Source organism: Acanthochromis polyacanthus, chromosome 20 (assembly GCF_021347895.1).
Source record: "Acanthochromis polyacanthus isolate Apoly-LR-REF ecotype Palm Island chromosome 20, KAUST_Apoly_ChrSc, whole genome shotgun sequence".
In the NCBI taxonomy this organism is placed as follows: domain Eukaryota; kingdom Metazoa; phylum Chordata; class Actinopteri; family Pomacentridae; genus Acanthochromis; species Acanthochromis polyacanthus.
The window spans coordinates 30,031,078-30,057,213 of record NC_067132.1 but is presented as its reverse complement, the minus strand read 5'-3'; the positions used below and the strand labels follow the sequence as shown (position 1 = coordinate 30,057,213).

General features: G+C 40.3%; 1 protein-coding gene across 1 annotated transcript; it reads left to right on the top strand.

Moving 5' to 3' along the window:
- The first annotated feature begins 3,691 nt into the window (after window positions 1–3,691).
- ezh2 (enhancer of zeste 2 polycomb repressive complex 2 subunit) lies at window positions 3,692–24,898 on the top strand. Its single transcript, XM_022204578.2, has 19 exons — window positions 3,692–4,071; window positions 7,839–7,962; window positions 8,489–8,617; window positions 8,706–8,825; window positions 8,908–9,028; window positions 11,276–11,455; window positions 11,771–11,876; window positions 14,077–14,240; window positions 14,370–14,467; window positions 15,216–15,453; window positions 15,528–15,694; window positions 16,512–16,647; window positions 16,937–17,062; window positions 18,527–18,705; window positions 18,930–19,025; window positions 19,798–19,879; window positions 20,055–20,135; window positions 20,207–20,291; window positions 21,064–24,898. The coding sequence occupies exons 2-19, from the start codon at window positions 7,846–7,848 to the stop codon at window positions 21,122–21,124; spliced, it is 2,286 nt and encodes a 761-aa protein (XP_022060270.1). The 5' UTR covers window positions 3,692–4,071; window positions 7,839–7,845; the 3' UTR covers window positions 21,125–24,898.
- Window positions 24,899–26,136: the final 1,238 nt, after the last annotated feature.

The window sequence follows — 26,136 nt, the reverse complement described above, 5'->3', positions numbered from 1 at the left end:
TTCCTCATATACGTGATTGCATAATGGGATGTGCGTGACACACAGCAGGTTCTCAAAGATATGTCTGCTTGAATATCACAAATTTAACAGCGGAGAACTGAGCATAATCAGGATCTTATGTTCCTGTCACTGATTAATTCAGCAAATTCTGAACATCACAGAGTTTTACTGATACATGCATCAAATCACAAACTACAGCCATGGCCATAAGTTTGGACACAGCATGACTTGCTATGGAGTCATTCCATGTCAATTCAACAAATGCTTGTTGCACCACTTTCTCAGATCCTCCCAAAATTTTTTTTGGGCTTTATTTGGGTAATTTTATGAACAAATGCAAAGTATTATGGTTATAAACATACAGTATAAGCAGTAATGATCTAATCTAATACCCATAGTCAGTCCAAACTTAATCCTCGCCTATGATTTTAGGGTTTTAAACTACTAAAAAAAGCAATTTATACTCCTTTTACATGGTCAGAATTTTTTCCCCTTCCAAAACTTTTACCCTTCTGGTGAGAAAAGTATAGAAATGAATGAAAATAAAAAAATACTGGACTGTGGAATTTCCCAAAATATCCTTATTATTTCATGGGCGACTTTATTTTGGGTTTTTCATGCCTCTATTTTAGGACTTATTCTTGTGAAAAGACATTGAAAGAATGAATTTTCTTCTTTACTAATGAAAGTTGCATAAGGTAAAAGTTTTAAAACATTAAAATAAAGCTTATTTATTGATTTATAGGCTGTTGAACTCAGGTGTAGACCCAAAATAGCCTAACTTTAGGCATTAAAAAGTGCATGTGGGATACATGGTACGCGGTTCAAATTTTTTTTGGAGGAACTCGTATGTGTGAAGTATGTGTGAACTTACTTTCATATTTGTTTCTTGTGCCAAAGATGAGCAACTGCTGAATCAATTTACTATACATTTTGATCCTCGTTTTTGTTTTTAGGAACCATTTACATGACCAACTAAAGATGAAAGATGAATCTGAAGCATCAGCATCGTAGTATAAGTTACAAAGGGCATATCTGAAGTTAATTATTATATAGACATTGTTTTTTCTTTCATACAGTAACTGAATAAGAAGAAATGGCATCACTCCCAGACTGCATTCTCAGGACAGCCTCGGTATCGTATTTGACTTATCAGCTGAATTTGAAGATTTGCAAGTGAAATTCATGCACCCAAAAGGTCCCAGCAAGAAGTTCACATGGCCTAGAAAGGATGACGTAGTGTGGGTGCCTACAGCCCACATCCTCTGTCCAATCACTGCTCCTTCAACACGCCGTGGTGGACAGTACCACATATCTGGTGCAGATGATGGCCTGATTTCAGAGAAATTCAAGCAGTTCAAAGGACAGAAATAGTGGTGTGATAAGTTGGGGACAAATTACATGTTTTACATGGGACCTAAGGCAATATAACTCATTTTAACTGCAATATATTAGTTAGAATTCCTAAAAAAACGCCTATAAAACATAGTGCATTTCTTGGTTAAATTGGCCATGAAGGATTCAAGAAACAATGTTGATACTTCAGATATCAATTATTCGGATGTTTATTGTTATACAGACAAAGTTTCATGTTTCTACTCCATGTCCCACATTGGTTTCTGTGCCAATATATGTATGGTGTTTTTCAGTCTGTTTCATAAATAGGCATCGTTTTGAGGTCTAAGGAGACTAGCTAGCTCTTGGATATTTTTAGGTTAGAGAGAACTTTTAAGGTACTTTGAGATTTTTATAACATATGAACCTTGTTACTTATTAAAATTTGTGAAAAAAATGCCTAAATTCTTGAAAAATGCCATTTTCGCCAAATTTTTAAATTGCCCTGTACCACAGAGAAATGGGTATATTCATTCCAAATTTTTTTTTCCTGCTCTATTGTTAAGGTGTTTGAACCCTTCAGATCACTTGTAAGTCTATATCATCAGTCAGTTCCCAGTATTATCTTCCTAAATCAAGCCTTTCTACCTAACATATCAATTTCCGAGTGGAAAAATAGGGATTTAAATATTTTATAACTTAGCAAATAGCAATCATATGATGTTAAAACTTTGCAAGTAATCTATTCTTATGTTGGGATAGTTAAAAAAAAAGTTTGGAGATGATCAGAGGAGGTCATGCAACAAAATTTCCTCAGATTTGTTGAAATGAGATGGAATGACTCTATGTCTGTTTTGATGTCTATGACAAAACATAACTAATATTTTTTGACAGCACCAGTTTAATTAGTCAACAAATCAACAAGGGATATAATATTATCAATAAATTCCAACAATTGGAACAACTTTGTTCCCAAAACATAATATTAGAAGAAAATAACAAAAAAATGCAGTACTTTCACAACCGAGTTTGGTAAGAATAACAAAATGACACCAAACTCTTCTGATGTTTTTTTAAAATATGAAATTTAATATAGTTCTCAGGAGTTGTGTACTGTATTGTAAGTGACAATTTTGTGGTATTTTCTAAGATTCATAAGCGTCATGGTACTTGTGTCCAAACTTATGACCATGGCTGTAATGATGATTATGATTGATCATGATTTCATTACTTTAATCTATTATATTGTATTTCAGCATCAGTTTTGCTTGTTTATTGTGTACTTGTAAACTGTGATGTGCTACTGTACTGCACTGTTTATTTTGAATAACCTTGAAATCACAACTCTTGCACACCATCATTAACTTGGACTCACTGAATTTACAGCCACAGTCCTCAGACCTTCATCAAGTTAAATTCAGAGATAAACACAGCTGCTGTGAGTGATTTCTGCTGCAGGCTTTCACCGAAGTTTACAGTAACAAGGATCATCTGCTGACCAACAAAAAGAGAAGTAAAACTGTGAAATCATGCAGATGAGCTTAGGAAAAAACAAGAAAAAAACAGTCCAGCCCATAGCGGAACACAAACCAGTCGAAGTGGACAAGTGGAAATTGAGATTGGACCCTCTGGAGGACCGGTTTTGGCCCGGGTACTGACAGGCCGCATGTTTGACACCCCTGCTAATACAAACTTGCTGAAGATACCGCATGATAATAAGGTGGACATGAACGCAGCACAATGACGTTTCCGGGCAGTCAACCAATCGCTGTCCGGAGGGGGCGGGGTTTAATAAACTTGCCGACCCTTGCCCCTGCTGACTGGGGCCACAGAGTCTCATTCATTTAATCAAACCCGCTCACTTCACGGTTTTATTCTGAAGACGACCCGACGTCGTTCACCTGCACACGCCCTACCTGCCTCTGGCCACTCGACTGAGCACCAAGCGGCATCACTTTACTCTTTACAGCCCCGGTGATGAAGTTTATCAGCGCAGCGTCGAAAAAAACTGCAACAATATGACCTCATGAAGTAGCCATGGTGGATGAAATACTGTTATAAACAGGCTGAAGTCGTTTCAGCTCATCAATATGAAAGTGGCAATAGACCTGCGTGGAGAAACACGGGTGTACATTTAGAAATAAAACACAAACATCGCTAATTTAACATTCAAAAAGCTTATTTTTCGGTTTTACTCCGCTGACATGTGAGAGAACAAAGGGAAGCCGTCCACATGTCCCCGCTCCAGGGCCCCACTCGCATTGGCTGGTGCCGTTACGCCATCCGATCAATCGGGCGCCACCACACTGGGAAAGCCCAACATCGGCGCTTGTGATTGGCTCAACCCGTTTGGCGCCTCTTGAATGTGCTGCAGCCGCGGTGGGCGGTGAGAGCGAGACGGTGAGCAGTTTGAACCGAGCCGAGGCGGAAATATTGAAATTGTTTGTAGACAACGTGAAATTGAGCCGCTCCGTCCACAAACACGGTGTTTCTGTACCGTAGCCGGACCTAAAGAGTGAGAACGGCAGGTTTTTCTGACCGTTTTCCGACTCTGGCTGCGTGAAGCCGGCTGAAAGTGAAGCGGCTCCCTCCTCTTGAGCTAACCGCTAACTAGCCGCTGAGCTAACGTCCCAGCTAGCCGCGGCTAATCCCCAACAAACAAAGGACGACTTTGCCGGTGTTCGCCGTACCTATCCCAAATCGCCCCGTTGAATGAGGACGGAGCCTCCTGGACAGGTGAGGGAAGCTGTCACGGCCCGTGTCCGTGTTTACGGCGCTTTTTGCTGCCCGGGTTTGCTCTTGATGCTTTGTAGGAGCCTCAATCTTTGTTAGCTAGCTCGCCGGGGTGTCGTGCCAAAATGTTGTATCCCTGTCAGAATTCATTCCCTCGTAGAAAGACCAACTTTTTTGTTGAAAAGTTCTTAAGAAGTACACATTACTACCAGAGTAGAAACCAATGCTGCTGAAAGAGCCACCCTCCCCAGTGTTTTGGACCTCGTAGAGCCGCTTTTTGAGCACATTTTGGGGGGACACAAACTTGGCCAGTTATCGTTAGCCTGGTTGTTGTTTGTAGCTAGCTCACTCTGAAATCTGGCTGCTTCGGCTCTTATCAGTCACGTTACACAACTACACACAATCTGCAGTTAATGACTTCTCTGTCATTTCTGCTTTTGTCCAATCAGAAAAAAACAAGACAGAATATTGCAAAAACGATCACAAATGAGACAAACGACACGAAACAAAAGAAAAACAGACAAAAAGTTATACAAAAAGTTACAAAGGGACAAAACAATGGAAAAAAAATACAAACAGGAAACCAAAAATGACAAAGCGAGAAGCAAAACACCAAAAAAACCAAACAAACAACACAAGCAAGACAAAAAGGAAATGTAAAACGACAAAAGCATGAGAAAAACAACCAAAATCAGACAAAACGGATAAAAACAAGACAAAATATTACAAACACGAAACCCAGAATGACAAAATGATCAGAAATGAGACAAATGACAGGAAACAAAACGGGACATAAGTTACAAAGGGACAAAACAACAGGCAAACACCAGACAAAAAATGACAAAAGCAAGAAACAAAACGACAAAAAGGTAGACAACACAAGCGAGGCAAAAATCCTCACATAACACAAATGATCCAAAAAACAACGAATAAAGTAAAATACAAAGTGACAAAACACAAGGGAGACATAAAGGAAACGCAAAACGACAAAAAACGTGACAAACGACAAAAAGACAAAAATATTACATAAAATGAGACAAAACAAAGCAAAAAAGAGACAAAAAATTACAAAGCAACAAAAAAAATGGTCAAATGACAAAAATCACAAAAGCAAGAAAAAATGACAAATCAGTGGTGTTACACAACTAACAATCACCTCCTTCACGTTGAGCGTTGTAGCAGGTCTGTTCTTTGTGTTTATAGATTGTAAAAGCGATATTTTTTATGTAACTTTAACTTGACACATTAAAATCAGCATACAATAAGCAAAAATATAACTGCAGTAAATGGTTTCTTTTCAGCCTGACACTATTATTATTCCTGCTATTATGGACAGAAAAGGGTTAACTTCAGCCACCTGTTCTGACAGTTTCTGAGTTATTCAACAGGTGACATATTCTGGAGCTCGGATTAAATCTATATTTATGTCAGGAATGGTTTATAAAGACAATGATGAGGTAGTGTGATCAGTACTCCTTTGACTGTTGTCTATAAAAACACCTCAAAATGCTGCCACAGGTGACAAGAGAAAGTAGCATGCTGGATGCTCTTGTATGTCAGGGTTGTATCCTGACACTTGGATGTCTTCACCTTAACCGTTTGCCCTCTAAGTTGTTTCCGGCAGCGTGGTGTAACACACAATCTGCCACATGACCACAGACCACTTGCCACCTCCAGAGCCGGGGAGCATCGCATCTGGCCGAAATCGTTGGTGCGAACAACCAGAGCATTTCCTCTCAAAGCGTCTGAGGGAAGCTGGTTTGAGGTGTCAAAGACGAGAGAGATGTAGGAACGTCCTCTGCACTCGTGGAGTTTGTTTTCAGATGCCAATAGCAAGATGTTGATGGTTGAACGCTGTACTGATGTCAGTGTCATCAGGGAGTGTTGGCAGGAATGTGTTGTAGACGTGGAACTAGGGCTGGCCCATATGATGATAGATATCATCTGGATGATAGAAAATGTCTATTGTTTTATGTGAAGATCCTATAGCTTATATCGCAGTGTCGCAAAACGCGCTTTATGACAGTATTTTACGTCACCGACGTGCCTTATGGCAAGCCCAGGCATGTGGCTAAAACAAACAGCTATGCAGGAAGACAGTGGACTCGACGCAGAAGAACAATCTAAACAACAAGATGACGAACAACCAGCTCAAACTGATGAGCTTGTACCTAAAAGAGGGGGAACTTCTGTCATATGGCGGGGGTTTGGATTTAAAAAGACCGACAAGGATCAGGCTACTGTACTTTGTAAGGTATGCCGCTGCCGCGTCCCAACAACAGACTGGAACACGAGTAACTGTTTTTATCACCTGAAAAAGAATCATGACAAAGAATACAGAGAGAGTCAACGAGAAAAAGCAGCAAAAGCAGGGTCGAGTGACGTTGACGTTAAGAAGAAGCTCCAGACACAGACGTTGCAACAGGCTTTCACCCGAGGCACACCATATAGCCATACCTTCCGCAGATGGAAGGAAATAACTACGGCCGTTGCCAAGCACAGCTATAAAGATATGGTTCCAATCTACACAGTGGAGAAACGGGGGTTTCTTGAGTTAGTGCAAACACTCTATCCTAGATATACCTACTCCCTTTATTTGTTGAATATATGATTTCAAACTGCTTGTTCACATGACAATTTTATATAAACGGTTCATTCATTGAATTTACCAAAAATATGCTATATCATGATGTATATCGTATCGGGATATAAAATTTTGGTCACATCGCCCAGCCCTACGTGGAACGTTAATTTGCCACCATCACTTGACGTTTCAATGAGACGACTGAAAACATTCAGTCATACCACCGCCTGCAGACTCTCCAGACACACTGTCGCTTTTCCACTAGCACCTATTCGACTCGACTCGGTTTGTGAGGTTTTCCATTAGGAGCTGGAGTCGAACTGATAATGTGACGTCTACAGAGTGCTGGCCACTGATTGGACAGGGAGTGATGACGCACTCCTTCACAAAAACCAAACCCACCATTTTAAGAAAAAACTGGCAACAGCGACAGCGCGCATTGCTCTTCACAGAACCTTTTTTACTTCAGGCGCTTTTCCACTAGCACTTACTCAACTCGGTTTAGGTCGTTTTCCATTACAATTGAGCACCACCTCATCATGGGTGGAGGCGTCATATTGCGGCAGCCCAGCCACAGAGTTGGCGTTGATGGCTACCTAGCTAGCTTATTGTTTGCATACAAGAAACAACGTTACTTTCAAAATATGTTTGCTTGTTTGAAGTGAGCTCGCCACTAACGGGATAAATAAGGTAACAGTTTCTTGAAGTCACAAAACACTCACTGGGTTTTATGAAGGAGTCGCTCTTGTGTGTCGTCACTACCTGTCCAATCAGTGGCCTGCACTCTGTAGACGTCACATTATCAGGTCCACTCGGCCTGCTTGGAACCCCGGCTGAGTAGGAACTAAAATAGTAGCAGGTACTACGTCCTAATGGAAAACCTCACAAACTGAATAGAGTCGAGATGAGTAGGTGCTGGTGGAAAAGCGCCTTTTGAATATGACAAAAAAACCATAGACCAGCAGCACGTATACCATCCCCACGATGTCCTCCATTGTTGTGTTGCGTTTGTGTCGCACATAAATGGCATGAAGGGGCTTCCGTGCCGCCGTACTACGACTCCACCCTCAATGAGGTGGTACTCAGTTGTATTGGAAAACCACCTAAACCTGTTTTGTTGAAAAGGCCAGGATGTTTTAGAAATCTCGTCATAATAAATGAAGCGTTGTCTTTGTGTTCCCTGCAGGTTCGTCATGGTGCTGACAGGGAAGCGCTCGGAGAAAGGTCCGGCCTGCTGGAAGAGGAGGGTGAAGTCCGAGTACATGAGGCTTCGGCAGCTGAAACGCTTCAGACGAGCCGATGAGGTCAAGGTTTGTCCAGTCAGACCTTCAGAAAGCCGAGGAAGTCGGGTTAATGTTGCAACTGTTTGTTTGTTTTAAATTGAAGATAAGTTCAAACTTTGTTAATCCAGATGGAATTCTTTGGCCAGATTTTGCTCGGAAAACGACATAGAAGAAATGCCTAAACAGTGCTTAATCTAAAAATAATGTGAATTTTGCTGCAACTGCGCCAAACAAAAGTATATCTTAAACTGCTGCTGCTGACATTTATCAACTGCGTTGTTTTAAACGGTGATTTTGAGGTTGATTTATTTCTACCCTGAATACCGATTAGTGCCGGATGCAAAGAAACTAAGAACAAACTAGAAAATGTTGCATTGTGAGTCACAATTTTAGTGGGAATTGTATTTTTTTGTTTTTTCTTCTGAAACGAATCTAAAATTGATCCGTTTATTCAGAAGTTTCTGCTTGTAAATGTCTAATTCTTCAGTAACGTTATAGCTGCTGAACGTGGCGGTAAAATCAACTTTTTCCCACTTTGGCTGGTGTCTGTTAGAGCATGTTCAACACCAACCGCCAGAAAATCATGGAGCGAACTGACATCCTGAACCAGGAGTGGAAGACCAGGCGGATCCAGCCGGTTCACATCATGACGTCCGTCAGCTCCCTGAGAGGAACCCGAGAGGTGAGAGCGTTAACGCCGCGCTGGCATGTGTAGGATGAGGCTGTGGACGCTGCTCTGACCGGACTTTTTGGCTTTTTCTCCGCTGCAGTGCACCGTGGACAGCGGCTTCTCCGAGTTCTCCAAGCAGGTCATCCCCCTGAAGACTCTGAACGCCGTGGCCTCGGTCCCCGTCATGTACTCCTGGTCCCCGCTGCAGCAGAACTTCATGGTGAGCTTTTTAACAGCTGGAAACGGAGCTCTGCGGTGTTTTTGTGTCTTGCTGCACAAGTTTGAACTCTGTGTGGCTTCAGGTGGAGGACGAGACGGTGCTTCATAACATTCCCTACATGGGGGACGAGATCCTGGACCAGGACGGCACTTTTATAGAGGAGCTCATCAAGAACTACGACGGCAAAGTCCACGGAGACAGAGGTGAGGCTTTGAGTTATGGCTGAAACGATTCAGTTACTAACATTCACAAACACAATGTGAATCATTTGAGCTTGGTTATTTTATACTGAAGTAATAAATAAAGTGACAAAAATATTGGATAATTTCTTTTACAAAATGGACAAAGCCTGGAGTCCGTATGTACAACATTTTTACATCTACCCATAGAAAAAGTGTGAACACTGCCTGCAGTTCAGCCGAGAAGTCCCTGAATTTTTGCCCCGTGACCGTCGGTCGTATCGGAGTCAGTCGTTGCTTCTCAGTTGAGCTGAAGGCTGCAGAATTTTTTTATTTCAACAGAACCTAGTAAAAGTGAACTGTTCATTTTTTGCAAATGTTTAAATGTGAGTTTGACGAAATATTGCGATTTTTCTAAATTAAAAAAAACAGACGAATTTTGATTATGATACAAATTTCAAGTAATTTTGGACAATTTTTGGTTTCATGTTGTACAAATTTTGAGAGATTTTGTGCAGATTTCAAGTCATTTTATATCATTTTTCATTCATATTGGACACATTTTGAATCATATTGAACAAATATTGAGTTGGGACACATTTAGTGAGATTTTGTATAGTTTTTGAGTCATATTGGCCAACTTTTGAGAGATTTTGTGCAAATGTCAAGTTATTTTGAATAGGCATGGGCCGGTATGAGATTCTGACGGTATGATAACCTTAGGCAAAAATATCACGGTTTCACGGTATTATGATTGCAGCTCTAAAATGTTAGAGTAAACTAGCTGTTGTTATCCATCTTAGCAATAAAGATTGATGAAAGAAAAAGGTTGTGGATAACTTTTTTTTTTTTTTTACTAAGGCAGATATGGTAACTAGCATGCTAAGATAAATCCTTAGCAACCTAGTTACCATATCTGCCTCAGTTAAAATATAAAAAAAGTTACTAAAAGATAGAGATGAAGATAAGATATGGTAGTTACCATATCTGCCTCGGTAACAAGCTCATTTCACTAATGTCAGACGCTAATACGCTCGTTCATTTCAAGACAGCACCTTTAATTTAGCATACAGCGATGGGTGGTGCTCCCGTAGATGCGCTATCATATTCGATGTATTGCCTCCTCGGGCTGCCACTGTCCTCAAGCACGGTTTGCACGTCGGGCGACCTTCTTCCTCCAAGCCGTGGCCGTCTGGCTTTTTACGGTAGCCGAAGTATTCCCAAACAGCCGACTTAGTCCGCTTGGACGGCGGAAAAAGTTCCGGGGGCTCGCCTCCTTCAGCCATCGCACAGCCTGCAGAGCTGCCTGCTTGTCACTCACAACAAACGCAGGTGAGCGGGGGGAGGGGTGCTTTAGGCTGCAGCTTCTCACAGCGTGAGGGACCTCTACTTTCTCCCTGATGAGACGTCACATTAAAAAAAAAACGCTCATACCGCAGGAACGGTATGACGGAAAATTTTAGTGGTTTTGAAACCTTGACTTTTTCATACCATGGTATACCTTAAAACCGGTAACCGGCCCATGCCTAATTTTGAATCATTTTTAAGTGAAATTGTACAAATTTTGAGTCGTATTGTACAAATTTGCAGGATTATGGACAAATGTGAAGTTATTTTATAGTTGTTTTTTTTTCGTCATATTAGACAAATATTGAGAGACTTGGACACATTTTGTGTAATTTTTTAAGTCATATCGGGCAAATTTTTTGTCATTTTATCCGAATTCCTGGGATTATAGAAAAGTTTAAGACATTTTGGGCAATTTTTGGTTTCATATTGGACAAATTTTGAGAGATTTTGTGTGGATTTCAAGTCATTTTGTATCATTTTTCACTCATATTGGACACGTGTTGAGAGACTTTGGATACATTTTGTGAGACTTTTTGCAAATTTTATATAATTTAAGTCATATTGGGCAATTTTTGTCATTTTGTCCAAATTTGCAGGATTAAGGACAAGTTTCAAGTCATTTTGGGCAATTTTTGTTACATATTAGACTAATTTTGAGATATTTGTGCAGATTTCAAGTCATTTTGAGTCACTTTTCAGTCATATTGGGCAAATATTGTAGTAATGCATTAATTATATAAATGAATTCCTAGTTGTTGACTTCACATGTAAGTCGCTTTGGATTAAAGCTTAGTTTTGGTGTGGCTAAACAGAGCTAGTCATGGTTAGTTCAAGGACTGTGGGAAAGCTGAAAAGAGGACAGCAGTTTCTTTTTCTTGCTGTCAAATAATGAGGAAACTCGCCGTCGTCGCGTTTCTGCAGAGTGCGGCTTCATCAACGACGAGATCTTCGTGGAGCTGGTCAGCGCTCTGGCACAGTACAGCGACAACGAGGATGACGAGGAGGAGGAAGAGCAGGACTTCAAGGTGGACAAGATGGAGCTCTGTGACGGCAAGGACCACCCAGAGGACCCCCGCAAGGACGGCCTGGCCAACAGCGACGGTGAGACCACGGCTGAGATACAGCAGAAACGGCTTTTACACGGCTTTGTTTATTTCAAAGATTGTTCCATTAGAAGGAATAATGATAGTAAGTAAAAAATACGGATATTCCACAGATTCTTCTCTAAAGTGCTACCGTTGCATATATTTTTGTGAATGTAGAAACATGTCATCGTTAAATGTACGAGTTCTTGATAAATATGTCGGTTTCTACAGCTTGTAATTCTTTCTCTTTTAGTTTTAGTAACACAAGAATGTAGAATTTTGAAAATTATTTTGTTTGCTGATGGAAAACGTTTGTTCTTTTCGTCTGCAGGCCGAACCAACAGCGATGCCAGCAAGAAGTTTCCCTCCGACAAGATCTTTGAAGCCATCTCCTCCATGTTCCCCGACAAAGGTTCCACCGAGGAGCTCAAGGAGAAGTGAGTGGGATGTTTGTGTGTGTGGAAAAAAAAAATCAACCAAAATCCAGCAAAATTCACTGGATTTTGGCAGATTTTTTTTCTCAATGTTCTTAAAGAAAATATTAGAGGTCTTACTGACATATGTGGAATCACTTTGGATATTTTTAGGACTTTTTTTGGAAGATTTTTACTCATTTTTTGAAAATATTTACAGGACTTTTCTTGCCAAATTTGGGGATATTTTTTTAAAAATAAAACTTTTAACCCTCGTGTCGTGCTGTGGGTCAATTTCACTCGTTTTAAAGTTTGAAAATGTGGGGAAAAATTTTTTAAAAATCACAGTGACACTTCTGATGTCCACATTTTCAACATTTTTGGGGAATTTTTGAAAATGTTTTGGTGGAATTTTTAAAAAAATGTTTCTTTAAGAACATTCATTCATTGGGGATTTTTTTTAAATAAAACTTTTAAGGAATTACTGGAATTTTCTTCCTGAAAGTTTTACAAATTTTCAGAAACTTGGTGAAATTTTTTTGCTGAATTTTTGGATTTTTTTCAGACAAGGAGACTATTTTTTGGTGCCTGTAAATGAAGACAACAGGAGGGTTACACATCACTCCAGAGTTGCATCAATACTAGGGGTGTAACGGTTCACGTGGTTGTATTCAACCGTTTCGGTACGGCATGTTCGGTTCGGTCCACTTGCGCACCGTTTCGGTTCATATTATTTTCTCTTCAAATTTATGACTACAGTGATCTAAGCGCTCTGTCGGGAACTGAAGTCCTTAACGTGTTTTCACACGGATGCTTTAGAGTGTCGGACACCACTCACCACACACAGGCGTTGCGAGCAGGATTGTTAAATGGCATCAAACCTGAGCTGGAAGACCCTCCCAGCTCACTACGCTCTCCTGTTTGGGAACATTTTGGTTTTCCTTTTACAGTTACCAATGGACAAAGACAAGTGGATAAAACCAAAGTTGTGTGTCGGCACTGTTCCACGGAGATCGGGTAAGCTACAGGAAACACGTCTAATATGTTAACGCACTTAAAACGGCATCACCCGACAGTAAATGTTACATCAACAAGAAAGAAAACCAGCTTGGTGCAAACACCGATAACGTCTGCTTTTAAACAACCTCTGACACGCGACTCTGACCGGGCCAAAGCAATAACACATGGCACTGGAGTTTTTATTGCCACGGGACTACGTTCTTATTCACGTTCTTTTTCTGCCTTTTTTGTACCGAAAATTAACCGAACCGAATACTCTAGGAAACTGAACCGAATCGAAATTACATTTTAGTGTACCGTTACACCCCTAATAAATACGAACACACTTCTCTGATAGAAATCACTTTTTGCATCTTCTAATACGCAGCGCTCGATTTAAGGCCGAGAGGTCCGGTCGCCCAAATGACATTTTTTGGGCCACCAACATACGTCAATTTAGACATTTTTAGGAGCCAAAATCAACTTTTAGTGGCCAAAAAATTAATCCTACTTTCTTTTTGGTGGGGGGTGGGGGAATCCAGTTCCTCCTCCACGTGAACTTGTTAGCTGGAACCGCCGAGCTATCACTGGTCGCTGGGCAAAGTGTGCCTTAAAACCCCCCACGGCCGTGAAAAGTCACCCACGAATGAGCAGCGCATTGTCCGGAGCTCCTAGCGGGCGACTGGGACGTTGACAGCCGGAACAGGTGCGGTTTGTCCCGGGCAGGTGTTAGCCGAGCAGCTAGCGGGGGATAGCTAGCCAGCCGGGGAGTCTGAGCAGTCTGTGACCGGGGAGAGCAGCCGGCGGACGCCGAGTTAAAAATGACAGCTCCGGTGGCTTGGTGCTTTCCGTTCGCGGTGCTCAGGCTCAGTTGGTGCTGTCCTCCGGATGCCGCCACCACATTCTGGGCTGGTTCTGGATCCGACGGAGTCTCGCGGACTCCCGTGAGATGTTAACGACGTTAACATCAGCGACAATAAAGTGTTCAAATTTGAAATTAAATCGGCGGAGATCCGCGGAAAATTGCCATCCCTGAAACTTGGATTTGGAGGTCAGTAGCCCAAATCAAAATATTTGGGCCCCTAACCAGCGTGTTTTTTGTCATTTTTGGTCGCCAAAATCGGTTTTTAGTCGCAAATGGCGACCTGGCGGCCGTCTAAATCGAGCGCTGATACGTCTGTTTGGACCAGCTTTGCCTCTAAACTCTGCTTCTCTTGTGTTTCAGGTACAAGGAGCTGACGGAGCAGCAGCTGCCCGGAGCGCTGCCTCCTGAATGCACGCCGAACATCGACGGTCCGAACGCTCGCTCTGTGCAGCGTGAGCAGAGTCTGCACTCCTTCCACACCTTGTTCTGCAGACGCTGCTTCAAATACGACTGCTTCCTCCACCGTGAGTCCACACAGACACAAAAAAAAAAAGTAGAAATCCACTCAAATGAGCCAAACGGAGGCGTATAGTTAGAACGTTTTTCACAAATTTGTTTAAATCCGATAAAATAACGTGTTTTTTCTCTGTCAGCTTTCCATGCGACTCCAAACACCTACAAGCGTAAGAACCTGGAGAACCTGGTGGACAGTAAGCCCTGCGGCATCGACTGCTACATGTACCTGGTGCAGGTGAGTCACTAAATACTCATTCAGTACCGCCGCAGTAACGTTGGGATCTTCTTCTAGTTTAATATTCACACAGACGTCTGCCTTTTAGGACGAGATGAGAAAAAACACGAGTAGAAATAAACAGGAAATGAACATAAATACTGTTAATATTTTACAGATTTTAATAGGAACAGAATCAGATGTTCAGACTAAAAAATACTGTTATTGCACATATTTTAAACATTGTTCCATGAGTAGAAAATACAGATATTTTACAGGTTTTATCTAGATTTTTACAGATTATATATTTTCTGAGGTTATTTTCTAAGTATGAAAAACTGATCTTTTACGAATTTTACGTTGGTAAAAAAAATACCAATTATTTATAGATTTTATCTATTTTTTACTGATTGTTCCATCAGTAGAACTATTAATTTTAGACAGATTTTATTTATAATTTTATAGATTCTTCTATAAGTAAAAGAATACTGATATTTTACAGATATTACTGATATTGCTCAGATCTTTTTCCTTGAATTGAAAACACTGATATTGAATCTTTTCTCTATATTTTACATGTTTTATTTTTCAGATTTAGGTTCTTCTGTCAGTTATAAATACTGATGATGCAGGAGATGTCTGTAACTGTAGTTTTTAAATGTTTTTAAATCTTCATAATGCTGACGTTTGGATGTGTCGACGCTGCACCAGAGAGTTTCTCTGTTATTTTTTCTCCTGTTTAGCTAAACTTTGATGTAATATTCCTCAGGATGGGATGGTGAGGGAGTATCCGGCCGGCGTCGTCGCTGAACGCGCTAAGACGCCCTCCAAACGCACGGCGGGCCGTCGCCGTGGACGACTCCCCAACAGCAACAGCCGGCCCAGCACCCCCACCGTTTCCTCGGAAACCAAAGACACGGACAGCGACCGGGAGGGCAGCAAGGAGGACGAGCGGGACAACGACAAGGACGACGAGGACAAGAAGGACGAGACGACCAGCAGCTCAGGTAGGGAACAGACAGATTCCTGCTTTGATGTGAAGAAGCGAACCGATAGAAACCCGGACGCTCTGTGTTTGCAGAGGGAAACTCTCGGTGTCAGACTCCGGTGAAGATGAAGCTCAGCGGTGAAGCCGAAGCGGTGGACTGGAGCGGCGCCGAGGCTTCTCTCTTTAGGGTTCTCATCGGGACGTACTACGACAACTACTGCGCCATCGCCAGACTCATCGGCACCAAGAGCTGCAGACAGGTAGCAGCGTTTAGTTTCATCTGAGACCAGGAATGCATTCATTTATGAATTTAAAACGCATAAAACTGAACTATCGACGCTCAGATTTGTTCAGTTTTTAAGCTAATAGTCAAATTCAGCTGCAAAAATGAAAAAAAAAAAAATTAAACATTAAAAACTCAGTAAAATTTTAAATAGAACCAAAACTGTTTGGTGTAAATTCTGGTTTAAACTTTTCTGGACTTTTAATTTATGCATTTTTTTTCTACGTATTTGAACATTTAAATCGGAGTATAAAAGCACACAAATGGCAAGATGTTTGGTTTTGATTTATTAGACTTTTAGGTTATTTTAGAGATAAGAAAAATAACAAATAGCATCAGTATTACATAAGTGATTTGCTAAAACGACTCGGAAGCTTCTTAAGAAGATAAAAAATCCATTTAAAACTAAACTCAGTAAAATTGAAGGCAGTCTGAGTGAATTTCTGCACTTTTTCCTGCCTTTTTTTAAACATTTCAGTACAGTATAAGTAGAATAGCACACAAATATCTGAGGTTTAAACTTTAAAACCTGAAATCTTCCAGGTGAGAGCACACTAATCTAGCAGCTTAATTTATTTAACTCCCAGTTAAATGTACATCTCTGCATCTACAGCGTCAGGCACCTTGTATTTATTTACTGAAACTAGATATTTACGTATTTTTTGCAAACATCAGGCACACTAAGCTGTCTTAGTTTTCCCGTCCAAACGCGTCTACGCTCCGTTCTACAGCACCTTACAGCCTCTCTGTGTGAAACGAGCTTCCTTCTTCCACGTTTCGTCTTTCCGTCGCAGGTCTACGAGTTCAGGGTGAAGGAGTCGAGCATCATCGCTCGAGCTCCGGCCGAAGACGAGGACACGCCGCCGAGGAAGAAGAAGAGGAAACACAGACTGTGGGCCACTCACTGCAGGAAGATCCAGCTGAAGAAAGGTCAGGAAGTCTAGAAAAGAGCCCACAAACGTGCTAATTAATGCAAACGGAGGCAATCGGAGGATAAAACTGATGTTTGGTCCTCATTATTTGGTCTGAAAGTGTTTAAATGTTGTATAATATATGAATTAACTGTTTACATTCAACACATCTTTCCCCTGTAATTTAACAAAACAGGCAAAAATCTATAAAAAAAGTTTTTTATTTTCTTTGGTTTTCAACTCAGTTTCTGTTTTTAGCTGCAGGAAGCTCCTATGTTGAACCGTCCTCTCCATGTTTCCTCCTACAGACGGCTCGTCCAATCACGTCTACAACTACCAGCCATGTGACCACCCCCGGCAGCCGTGCGACTCCTCGTGTCCGTGCGTCACCGCCCAGAACTTCTGCGAGAAGTTCTGCCAGTGCAGCTCCGAGTGTAAGAAGTTTATACGATGAAACGCAAACGTCCATTCATCCGCTGGAAATCTGTTAATCAGCCGGCATGATGGTTAACCCTCCTGCTGTCCTCATTTACAGGCACCAAAAAATAGTTTTCTTGTCTGAAAAAATAAAATAAAATTCAGAAAAAAAAATCCCAAAAATTTGCAAAACCTTCAGGAAGAAAAGTCTTCAAATTATTTAAAAAAAATGAGAAAAATGTTCCCAAAAAAATCCTAAAAATATCTAAAGTGATTCCATATGTATCAGTAATATTTCTGATATTTTCTTTATGAACATTCACATAAAAATCAACCAAAATCCAGCAAAAAATATTGTTTCCTTGTCTGAAAAAATTCAGCAAAAAAAATTCCCCAAATTTCTGAAAATTTGCAAAACCTTCAGGAAGAAAAGTCTTCAAATTATTTTCAAAAAATGAGCAAAAATCTTCCCAAATAAATCCTAAAAATATCTAAACCGATTCCATATATATATCAGTAAAACTTTAGATTTTTCTTTAGACATTCACATAAAAATCAACCAAAATCCAGAGAAAAATATTGTTTCCTTGTCTGAAAAAAATTAGAAAATTCAGCAAAAAAAATCCCAAATCTCTGAAAATTTGCAAAACCTTCAGGAAGAAAAGTCTTCAAATTATTTTCAAAAAATTAGTAAAAATCTTCCAAAAAAATCCTAAAAATATCTAAACCGATTCCATATATATCAGTAAAACTTCTGATTTTTCTTTAAAGACATTCACATAAAAATCAACCAAAATCCAGCGAAAAATATTGTTTCCTTGTCTGAAAAAAATCAGAAAATTCAGCAGAAAAATTCCCCGAATTAATGAAAATTTGCAAAACCTTCAGGAAGAAAAGTCTTCAAATTATTTTCAAAAAATGAGTAAAAATCTTCCAAAAAAATCCTAAAAATATCTAAACCGATTCCATATATATCAGTAAAACTTCTGGTGTTTTCTTTAAGAACATCCACATAAAAATCAACCAAAATCCAGCGAATTTCGCTGGATTTTGGTTGATTTTTATGTGGATGTTCTTAAAGAAAACATTTTTAACATTTCTTTTTTTCACCAAAAAATGTTCAAAAATTTCCCAAAAATGTTGAAAATGTGGACATTTTTTTCCCACATTTTCAAACTTTAAAACGACACGAGGGTGAACTGCAGCTGATAAAAATATTCCTCAGAAAATTTACAAAACATGAGAGTAAATGTTCTCACAGGGATAGCAATAAGATATAAATACGTGTGGCTGAAAATAAATATAACTGTAAAAAAACAAAAAGTAATACTGAAATCAAAGTTCACGCTGCACATAACTGTAAAATATTCCAGATTAAAATGTTGCGCTTTAAACTAAAATTTGCTCTGACATCATCGTGGTCCAGATGTTCCATCAGACAGAGCCACGGCTTCACCAACACCTGGACTTTCTCTCTGCAGGTCAGAACCGCTTCCCGGGTTGCCGGTGCAAAGCCCAGTGCAACACCAAGCAGTGCCCGTGCTACCTGGCGGTCCGAGAATGCGACCCGGACCTGTGTCTGACCTGCGGCGCCGCGGATCACTGGGACAGCAAGAACGTGTCCTGCAAGAACTGCTCCATCCAGAGAGGAGCCAAGAAGGTGACGGACCTCCAGAACCTGCAGCTAAAAAAAAAAATACGGGTTTCTGATGTTTGTTTTACAGTTTTGGTTTGTTTTTTGCCCGTCTGTCAACGTAAATCAATTCTTTTTCTTGTGATTTTTGCTTGAAACTTCCTGTAGTTTCAGTTTTTACCCAGAACAGCAGCAGACACCTCTAAGATTGTGTGTTTCTGATGGTTTAAATCTGGTGTTTTTCCTCTTAGCACCTGCTGCTGGCTCCGTCGGACGTGGCCGGTTGGGGAATCTTCATCAAAGAGCCGGTGCAGAAGAACGAGTTCATCTCCGAGTACTGTGGAGAGGTGAGGACCGAAAAAACACAGAACAGCAGCAAAGACGCAAAAGTACTCAAGAACAACCCACAAAACCATTAACGAGGATTACTCTACTGATTAATGCTTTTTCTGCTACAATATTTGAATTTAATCTGCAATATTTCGTGTTTATTTATTCTGGTTTTGGTCCATTTGTGGTTGATTTGTGTCTCTAAGAGGCGGTTTTAAGTCCGTTTGAACCAAATTAGCGTTTATTTCGTGTCTCTTTATACTCGGTTCTGTCTCGCTGTGGTAAATCTTCACGTCTTTCTTCTGTTTTTGTGCGTCTTTGTCGCCGTTTTGTGGGTCTTGGTGTTCCGTTTGAGTCATTTTGAGCGTCTGGTCGGTTTGCATTTATTTGTGTTTCTTTAACATCTTGTTTTTTTCTTGGTTTGGGTGTTTTTGTGTTTGTTTTGTCTCCGTTTGCCTTGGATTAGCATCTTTTTGTGCTAATTTTGAGTCTCTTTTTGCTTGTTTTGGCCTCTGAGTCAATAATTGTTTGTTTTTATCAGTTTGTTGCCGTTTTCTTTTTTTTTTTGGCTCTTAGCATTTTTTTTCAGTGTCTTTGCTGCTGTTTTATCTTTGCAGCTCTATAATCAACAAGTCTAAAGCGGCAGGAAACACTATTTTGACTGTAAATCTGCACCTTTGAGGCCAGTTGACGCTCTGCAGCAACTCTTCCTCGTGTTTTCTTACACTTTTGACCAAAAAAAGTGCACAAATTCAGCGTTAAAATGCGTGAACTCTGACTTGTTTGCAGATAATCTCCCAGGACGAAGCCGACCGCAGAGGGAAGGTCTACGACAAATACATGTGCAGCTTCCTCTTCAATCTCAACAACGGTAAAAACCCGTTTCCCGTTCGACTTCAGCGCCTGAATTTCAACGTCGGATGAAGAACCAGCCGCTCATAATTTCAGCCTGATGTGCACCAACTGGTGTATGTTCTGGTTGACGATAAAGCGGCTATTCTCTTCTTTTCTTCTAATAAAATGCCGTCGGTTTCGTTTCTCCGCAGACTTTGTCGTCGACGCCACGAGGAAAGGCAACAAGATCCGCTTCGCCAACCACTCCGTCAACCCCAACTGCTATGCAAAAGGTGAGAAAGTTCAGCAGCTTCAGGGCGTTTGTGGCGCTTCAGCATTCGACTGACGAGCGTTTTCTCTGCAGTGATGATGGTGAACGGAGACCACAGGATAGGGATCTTTGCCAAGAGAGCCATCCAGACCGGAGAGGAGCTCTTCTTCGACTACAGGTCAGTCAAGAAAACCACCACAAAGACACAGAACAAGCAGAAAGATGGTTTAGTTGGGTTTTTCTCTTGGTTTGGGTCCATTTGTGGTTGTTTTGTGTGTGTTTTTCAGCTGTTTTGCGTCTAGTAGTGGTTGTTTTGTCTCCATTTTCCATTCATTTTAAGTCTCTTTTTGACTGGTTCGTCCTCCTCTCTCGTCAATTTCCGGATCTCTCTGATGGTTTTAGATCTTTTTGCATTGAATTTGCATCTTTTTGTGTTCATTTTATGTCCCTTTTGTCTTAGTTTGGGCCCGTATGTGGTTGTATTGTGTCTCTTTGCAGACATTTTTCATCTAATAGTGGTTCTTTAATGCATCTAGTAGTCGTTTTAGCGCTGTTTGCATTGAATTTGCATCTTTTTGTGTTCATTTTATGTCTCTTTTGTCTTAGTTTGGGTCCATTTGTGGTTGTTTTGTGTCTCTTTGCAGACATTTTTCATCTAATAGTGCTTTTATCTCTGTTTGCATTGAATTACCATCTCCTTTTCCGTCTCTTTTTACTTAGTTTATTCATTTTGCGCTCATTTGTGTTCATTTTGCGTCGTTTGACCTGAAGTTGGTGTGTTTGTTGACGATTATTTAAGTCTGTTATTTTGGACCGGTCCAAAGTCGTGAAAACGCGGGGGTGTTCACGGGTGGTTTGTTCCTCCTGCTGCTGAGAGTAACGGAATAATCCATGAAGTGAGTGAACGAACCTAAACTCACTTGAATGTTGTTTTTGTTTTGTTTTTTTAGGTACAGCCAGGCGGACGCTCTGAAGTACGTCGGGATCGAGCGGGAGATGGAGATCGCCTGATCCGGACTTCTACCTCCTGCTGACCGACGACACAAAGGCCTTACACACCGACACAAACAAAAAAACACGCCCTCACTTCAGGAAATCCAGACAACTTGTCGAATCGCTAGAAAGCTTCAGGAAAACTGGGAATATTTGAGTTTTTTGTCGCCTTCTTTTTCTCTTTTTTTGATACCTTTCATATCCGTTTTTAAGTTCTCTTCTTCCTCTTCTGTCGGGAGTTCGGGATTCATAAATCTTCCCTCTGCTGAAGGTGCAGATCGCCTCCAAACTGACTTCTGTGTGCGTTTTTAAAAATATCTCCACATGAGGAGTCCTGCAGCGACCGGAGAAAACAAACCGAAGCTTCAGGGACCAAAACTCCTCCACCAGCTGCTGTTTGTGCTCCTCCTCCGCCGTGGTTGTTGTTGTTGTTTTTTGTTTGTTTGTTTTGACTGGACACAAACTCCTCAGAGTCGCTGTCAGTCTGTAGAACACGAGGACGAAGCAGCGCCACAACAACAAGCAAAACATTGAGTTCATCTGGATTTAGTCTGGATTAAAGGCAAACAGAAAAAACGCTCAAAATGAGAAGATCTGGCTGTTAGTTTAAGTAACCCGCAGCTAGTTTAAACATCGATTCAATTTTTTAGTGGAAAAAAGTCAGTTTTGTGGTTTTAGCCACTTAAATGAGAATATTTTCTTTTTTTCTGCCTTTATGACAGAAAACTGAATGAACTGACGTTTATTTACGGCTCTGAAAAGGAAAAACTCCACGTTTCTTGTTAAATTCAATAAAATTTTACCGTAACGTGAAACGAGTCGCGTTTAAACAAGATAAATAAGATTTTATTATAACAGGAGAAGTTTCTTGCTCCAGCCGGATCAGTTTGTTGTAACGTGAAAATATCTCGTTAAAACCTTAAGAACGTGGAACTTATTAGTTTTCCTTGTTCAGGTTGTCAAAGTTGCTCCAGAAAACCAATTGTAGGCCTCGTTTCTGCTCAGAATCGCAGCTAAATTTTAGTTTTTACATCCAAATTTAATGCGACACGAGACGACGACACGTACAGACGTTAAGTTACGGCTCAGGAAAGAAAAACGTGAAAATATCTCCTCAAAACCTGAAGCTTTCCATGTTAATATTGTGAAATCGAGTCATTTTTACTTCATCTAGTTGTCAGAAAACTAATTCCAAGCCTCGTTTTTGCTCAAAATTGCAGCGAAGTTTAAATTTTTACGTCCGAATTTAATGCAACACGAGACGACGACGACGCGTACGGACGTTCATTTACGGCTGCGTTTTCTTCAGATCTGCCTTAAAACTATTTAAATTATTGTGTTATAACGTTTAAAGGAGATAAATAAGATTTTGTTTGAACGTAAAAATATCGTAACGTAAAAATATCTCGTTAAAATCTGAAACTTTGCATGTTAATAATGCAAAACTAAATTTTTTTTGCTCATTCTCCTCGTCAGAAAACGAATTTCTGGTCTCATTTTTGCTTGGTGTAATTTTTAGTTTTTACGTACGAATTTATTTCAACACGAGACGACGACACGTACGGACGTTTATTTACGGCTCAGGAAAGAAAAACGTGAAAATATCTCCTCAAAACCTGAAGCTTTCCGTGTTAATATTGTGAAATGGAGTCATTTTTACTTCATCTAGTTGTCAGAAAACTAATCTTAAGCCTCGTTTTTGCTCAAAACCACGTTTTCCGAATTTAACGTGACGCTAGACGGCGACACGTACAGATGTTTTACGGCTCAGGAAAGAGAAACGTGGAAAATTTCTCAATAAAGCAAGATTTTTTTCATTATTGCAGTAAAATAACAGCAGAATCTGTTTCAATCCAGCTCAGTAAATAATTTCTCATTTAATTAAACTTTGCAGGCTGAAGTGTGAAGCTGATGCTTTTTTTTAACCTTTTCTGGTTGTCAGAAAACAAATTTTAGGCTTCGTTTTTGCTCAAAATTGCAGCGAAACTTAAATTTTTACGTCCGAATTTAATGCGACACGAGCTGACGACACGTACGGACGTTTGTTTACGACTCAGGAAATAAAAACGTGAATCTCTCTCATTAAAAACTGAAGCTTTCCACACTAAAACTGATTTGTTTTTTATGTTTTCTGGTTGTCAGGTCTTAAAGTTTCAATCCTCAGACAAAACTGCAAACATTCTGTCAGAAATGCAGAAGAAATCGCCAGCGGACACAACGTTGTTGTTGTTGTTGTTGTTGACGCTGCTTCGTTGCTCCTGCTTCGGGTGCTAAACGTGAACCAACACAAAAACCAGCACAAACTCTCGGATCCTTCGTTACAAACCAGAACCAAAGTTTTCCCAGAATCCCTCAGCAGCAGCAGCTTCTATTTAACGTTTTGTTTTGGATCCCGCTTCGTTTTCAGAGCCCGAGTTTGTACTTTTATTTTGAATTTCTGAAGAATCTGAGCTCAGATTAACATTTGTTTTGTTGGAATTTAAGTCCAAAACCATAAAATCAGCTCATAGTTGGATTAATTGGTCTGTTTTCAACAGAAATTCTCTGATTCTAGTTCCTAAAAGTTGAATATTTTCAAGTTTTTCTGCTTTTATGCTAGAAAACTGAATATTTTGGGGTTTATGGACAAAAAAAATCCACAATTTTCACCATTTTCACCATTTTTCTAGGCCAAACTGTTTATCGTTAATTATCGCATCTCTACGGTCCGTTTCCTTCCAGCTGTCAACTGGAGTTAACCAGCAGCTGCTTTGATATTTGATTTTATTTAATTTTTCAGGAAAAATTTCTAAATTTTCTGATTCCAGCTTCTTAAAGTTGAATATTTTCAGTTTTTTTCTGCTTTTATGACAGAAAACTGAATATTTTTGAAAACAATCAACATTTTTTTGACACAACTCCAAATCTTCCTCATTCAGGACCTGCAGCTCTGCAGTTATTTGGATCAAAGCGCCTCAGTTTGGCTGAATTTACGTCTGAATTTAAGCAGCTCTTCTGTGTGACGGTCTGCTGGGGAAGCTTTGGTGAATCGGGCGTTTAGTGTGAACCTCCTGCTGTGCCTTGAGTCCTGAACAGAACAAATCAGCGTCTTTGTTGGATTCGAGGCGGTTCTAACTCCTGTGTGACGTCGTTGAAGCTCGGCTCGCTGCACTGCCTCGTCCTCGTGACGTCCAATCAGATTCCAGAGCGACGACCACCTTCCTTCCCATCCTGGTGCTCAAAGACTCGGCCCAAAGTCTGGCTCGCTGTAAGCAATACTCGGTTCTCCTCCAGCTGGACGTTTGTCACGCCGTCGATGGATGAAACTTCAGGTGCTTCGGTCTCCGCGGGGTTCCTTCAGGGACCTTCAGGGTTCTTCTGGTTGAACACGACAAACCCGCTGGAGCCTTCTCATGAAGTCTGAAGCAGCTTTTTATTCCTGGATGCTGGTTGTGGACTGAGGAACAAAAAAAACCTTCAAATGTGCTTCAAGAACTCTCAGGAGGAGATTTAAGGAGTTACCTGGTCCTCCATCACCTCAGACTGCAGCTTATTTATGGTTTCTGCTGCTCTTCTTCTCCTACGACTTCATCTTCTACCTCTTGTTCTTCTACTACAACTTCTAACTTTTCCTTGTTCTTCTTCCACCTTCTCCTTCTATTATTTCTCCTCCTCCTCGTTCTTCACCATCTCCTCCTTCCTGTCAGACCAGGTCCACTCTTTCCTCCGATGACACAGGTGCTGTTTTTGTAATGTTTACAGGGATTTTGTTGTTTCAAAGTGATGCAGATTAAAATATTCTAAATGTTGGAAGGTCTTTGTCGTGTTTGAGTTTCTTCTAGACAGGAGCTCCACGTTTTCACAACAACTTCTGCTCTGAGACTTTTGTGGGATAAAATGTGGATATTAAGATATTTTACCGCAGAATGAGTGATTTTTATACCTCAAGCCAAATGTTTTTGTACTTTTGCAGGTTGGAGTCGCTGGTCAGCCACAAACTTTGATCCAAATTCAAGAGATCTCAATTTGTAGGAATGTAAAGTGGAGTAAAAAAACTATTTCCTGTTTCTTTAAATGAGTTTTGAAACCCTGAAAGCGGCTGAAACTTCATTTTACTGCAGAATCAGTGATTTTTATACTTGAAGTATCTTTTATTGGAAGTACACAAAAATATAAACGCAACACTTTTGTTTTTGCTGACATTTAATAACCGAGTCCTGAAATAAAACTACAGTTGTGGATTTCTGTCATTGAGTCTGGACTAAAATAACAGCAGCATAAATCTCACGTCTTTATGAGGAGTCTGGATTGAGGTTTCTCACTTGATAATGATCAAAACATGAAATGCAGGTTGGCTTAAAGGAATATTCCACCTTAAATCTTTGAATGTTGACCTAAAAGGTTGGTTTCAGGAAGTATTTCCAGGCCACTGTGTTGGGACCAGCTTCACCTGTTGAGCCATACAGGAACCCCAAATATGACATTTTTACCAGATGTTGACATTGATAGACGGGTGTACGTAGCCAAAGAACGTGAAAGTAAGCGTCAGCCATGTTTTGGGTGCACTGAGTACATGTGTCTGAGAAGCCCATTTTATATGCATTCTATGAAGAACCTTAAATTGGATCAGTTGTAAGTTGGTGTTTTTTGTCGTTTTAAATTTGTTTTCACAGATGTGGGTCCAAAAATCAGAGTCAAAGGATTTGGATAAGTCTTCTTCCCGTTTGTGAGTTGGTAGGCGTATAGAGTCTCTTTGAAAGTAAACTATACATTTTTGAGAGGTTCTGTGTTTCTTGGAGACAGTTTCACAATGTATTTGACAGATTCAGGTGGCTGTGAAGTAGTCTGAAGCGATGGAATTCTACTTGTAAGCGTCTTCTTTACCTGTAGGTAGTGGAGGAAGTTTCCATTTCTTATTTCAAATGTTTGGAATAAGTTTATATATGTTATCATCAAAAAGGTGATTGAGGTGGGTGACTCCTCTCTGCCCGTGTCCTGAAATAAAGAGCTATTTAATACTTTATGTTGACCTAATGTTGGACTTTAACGTG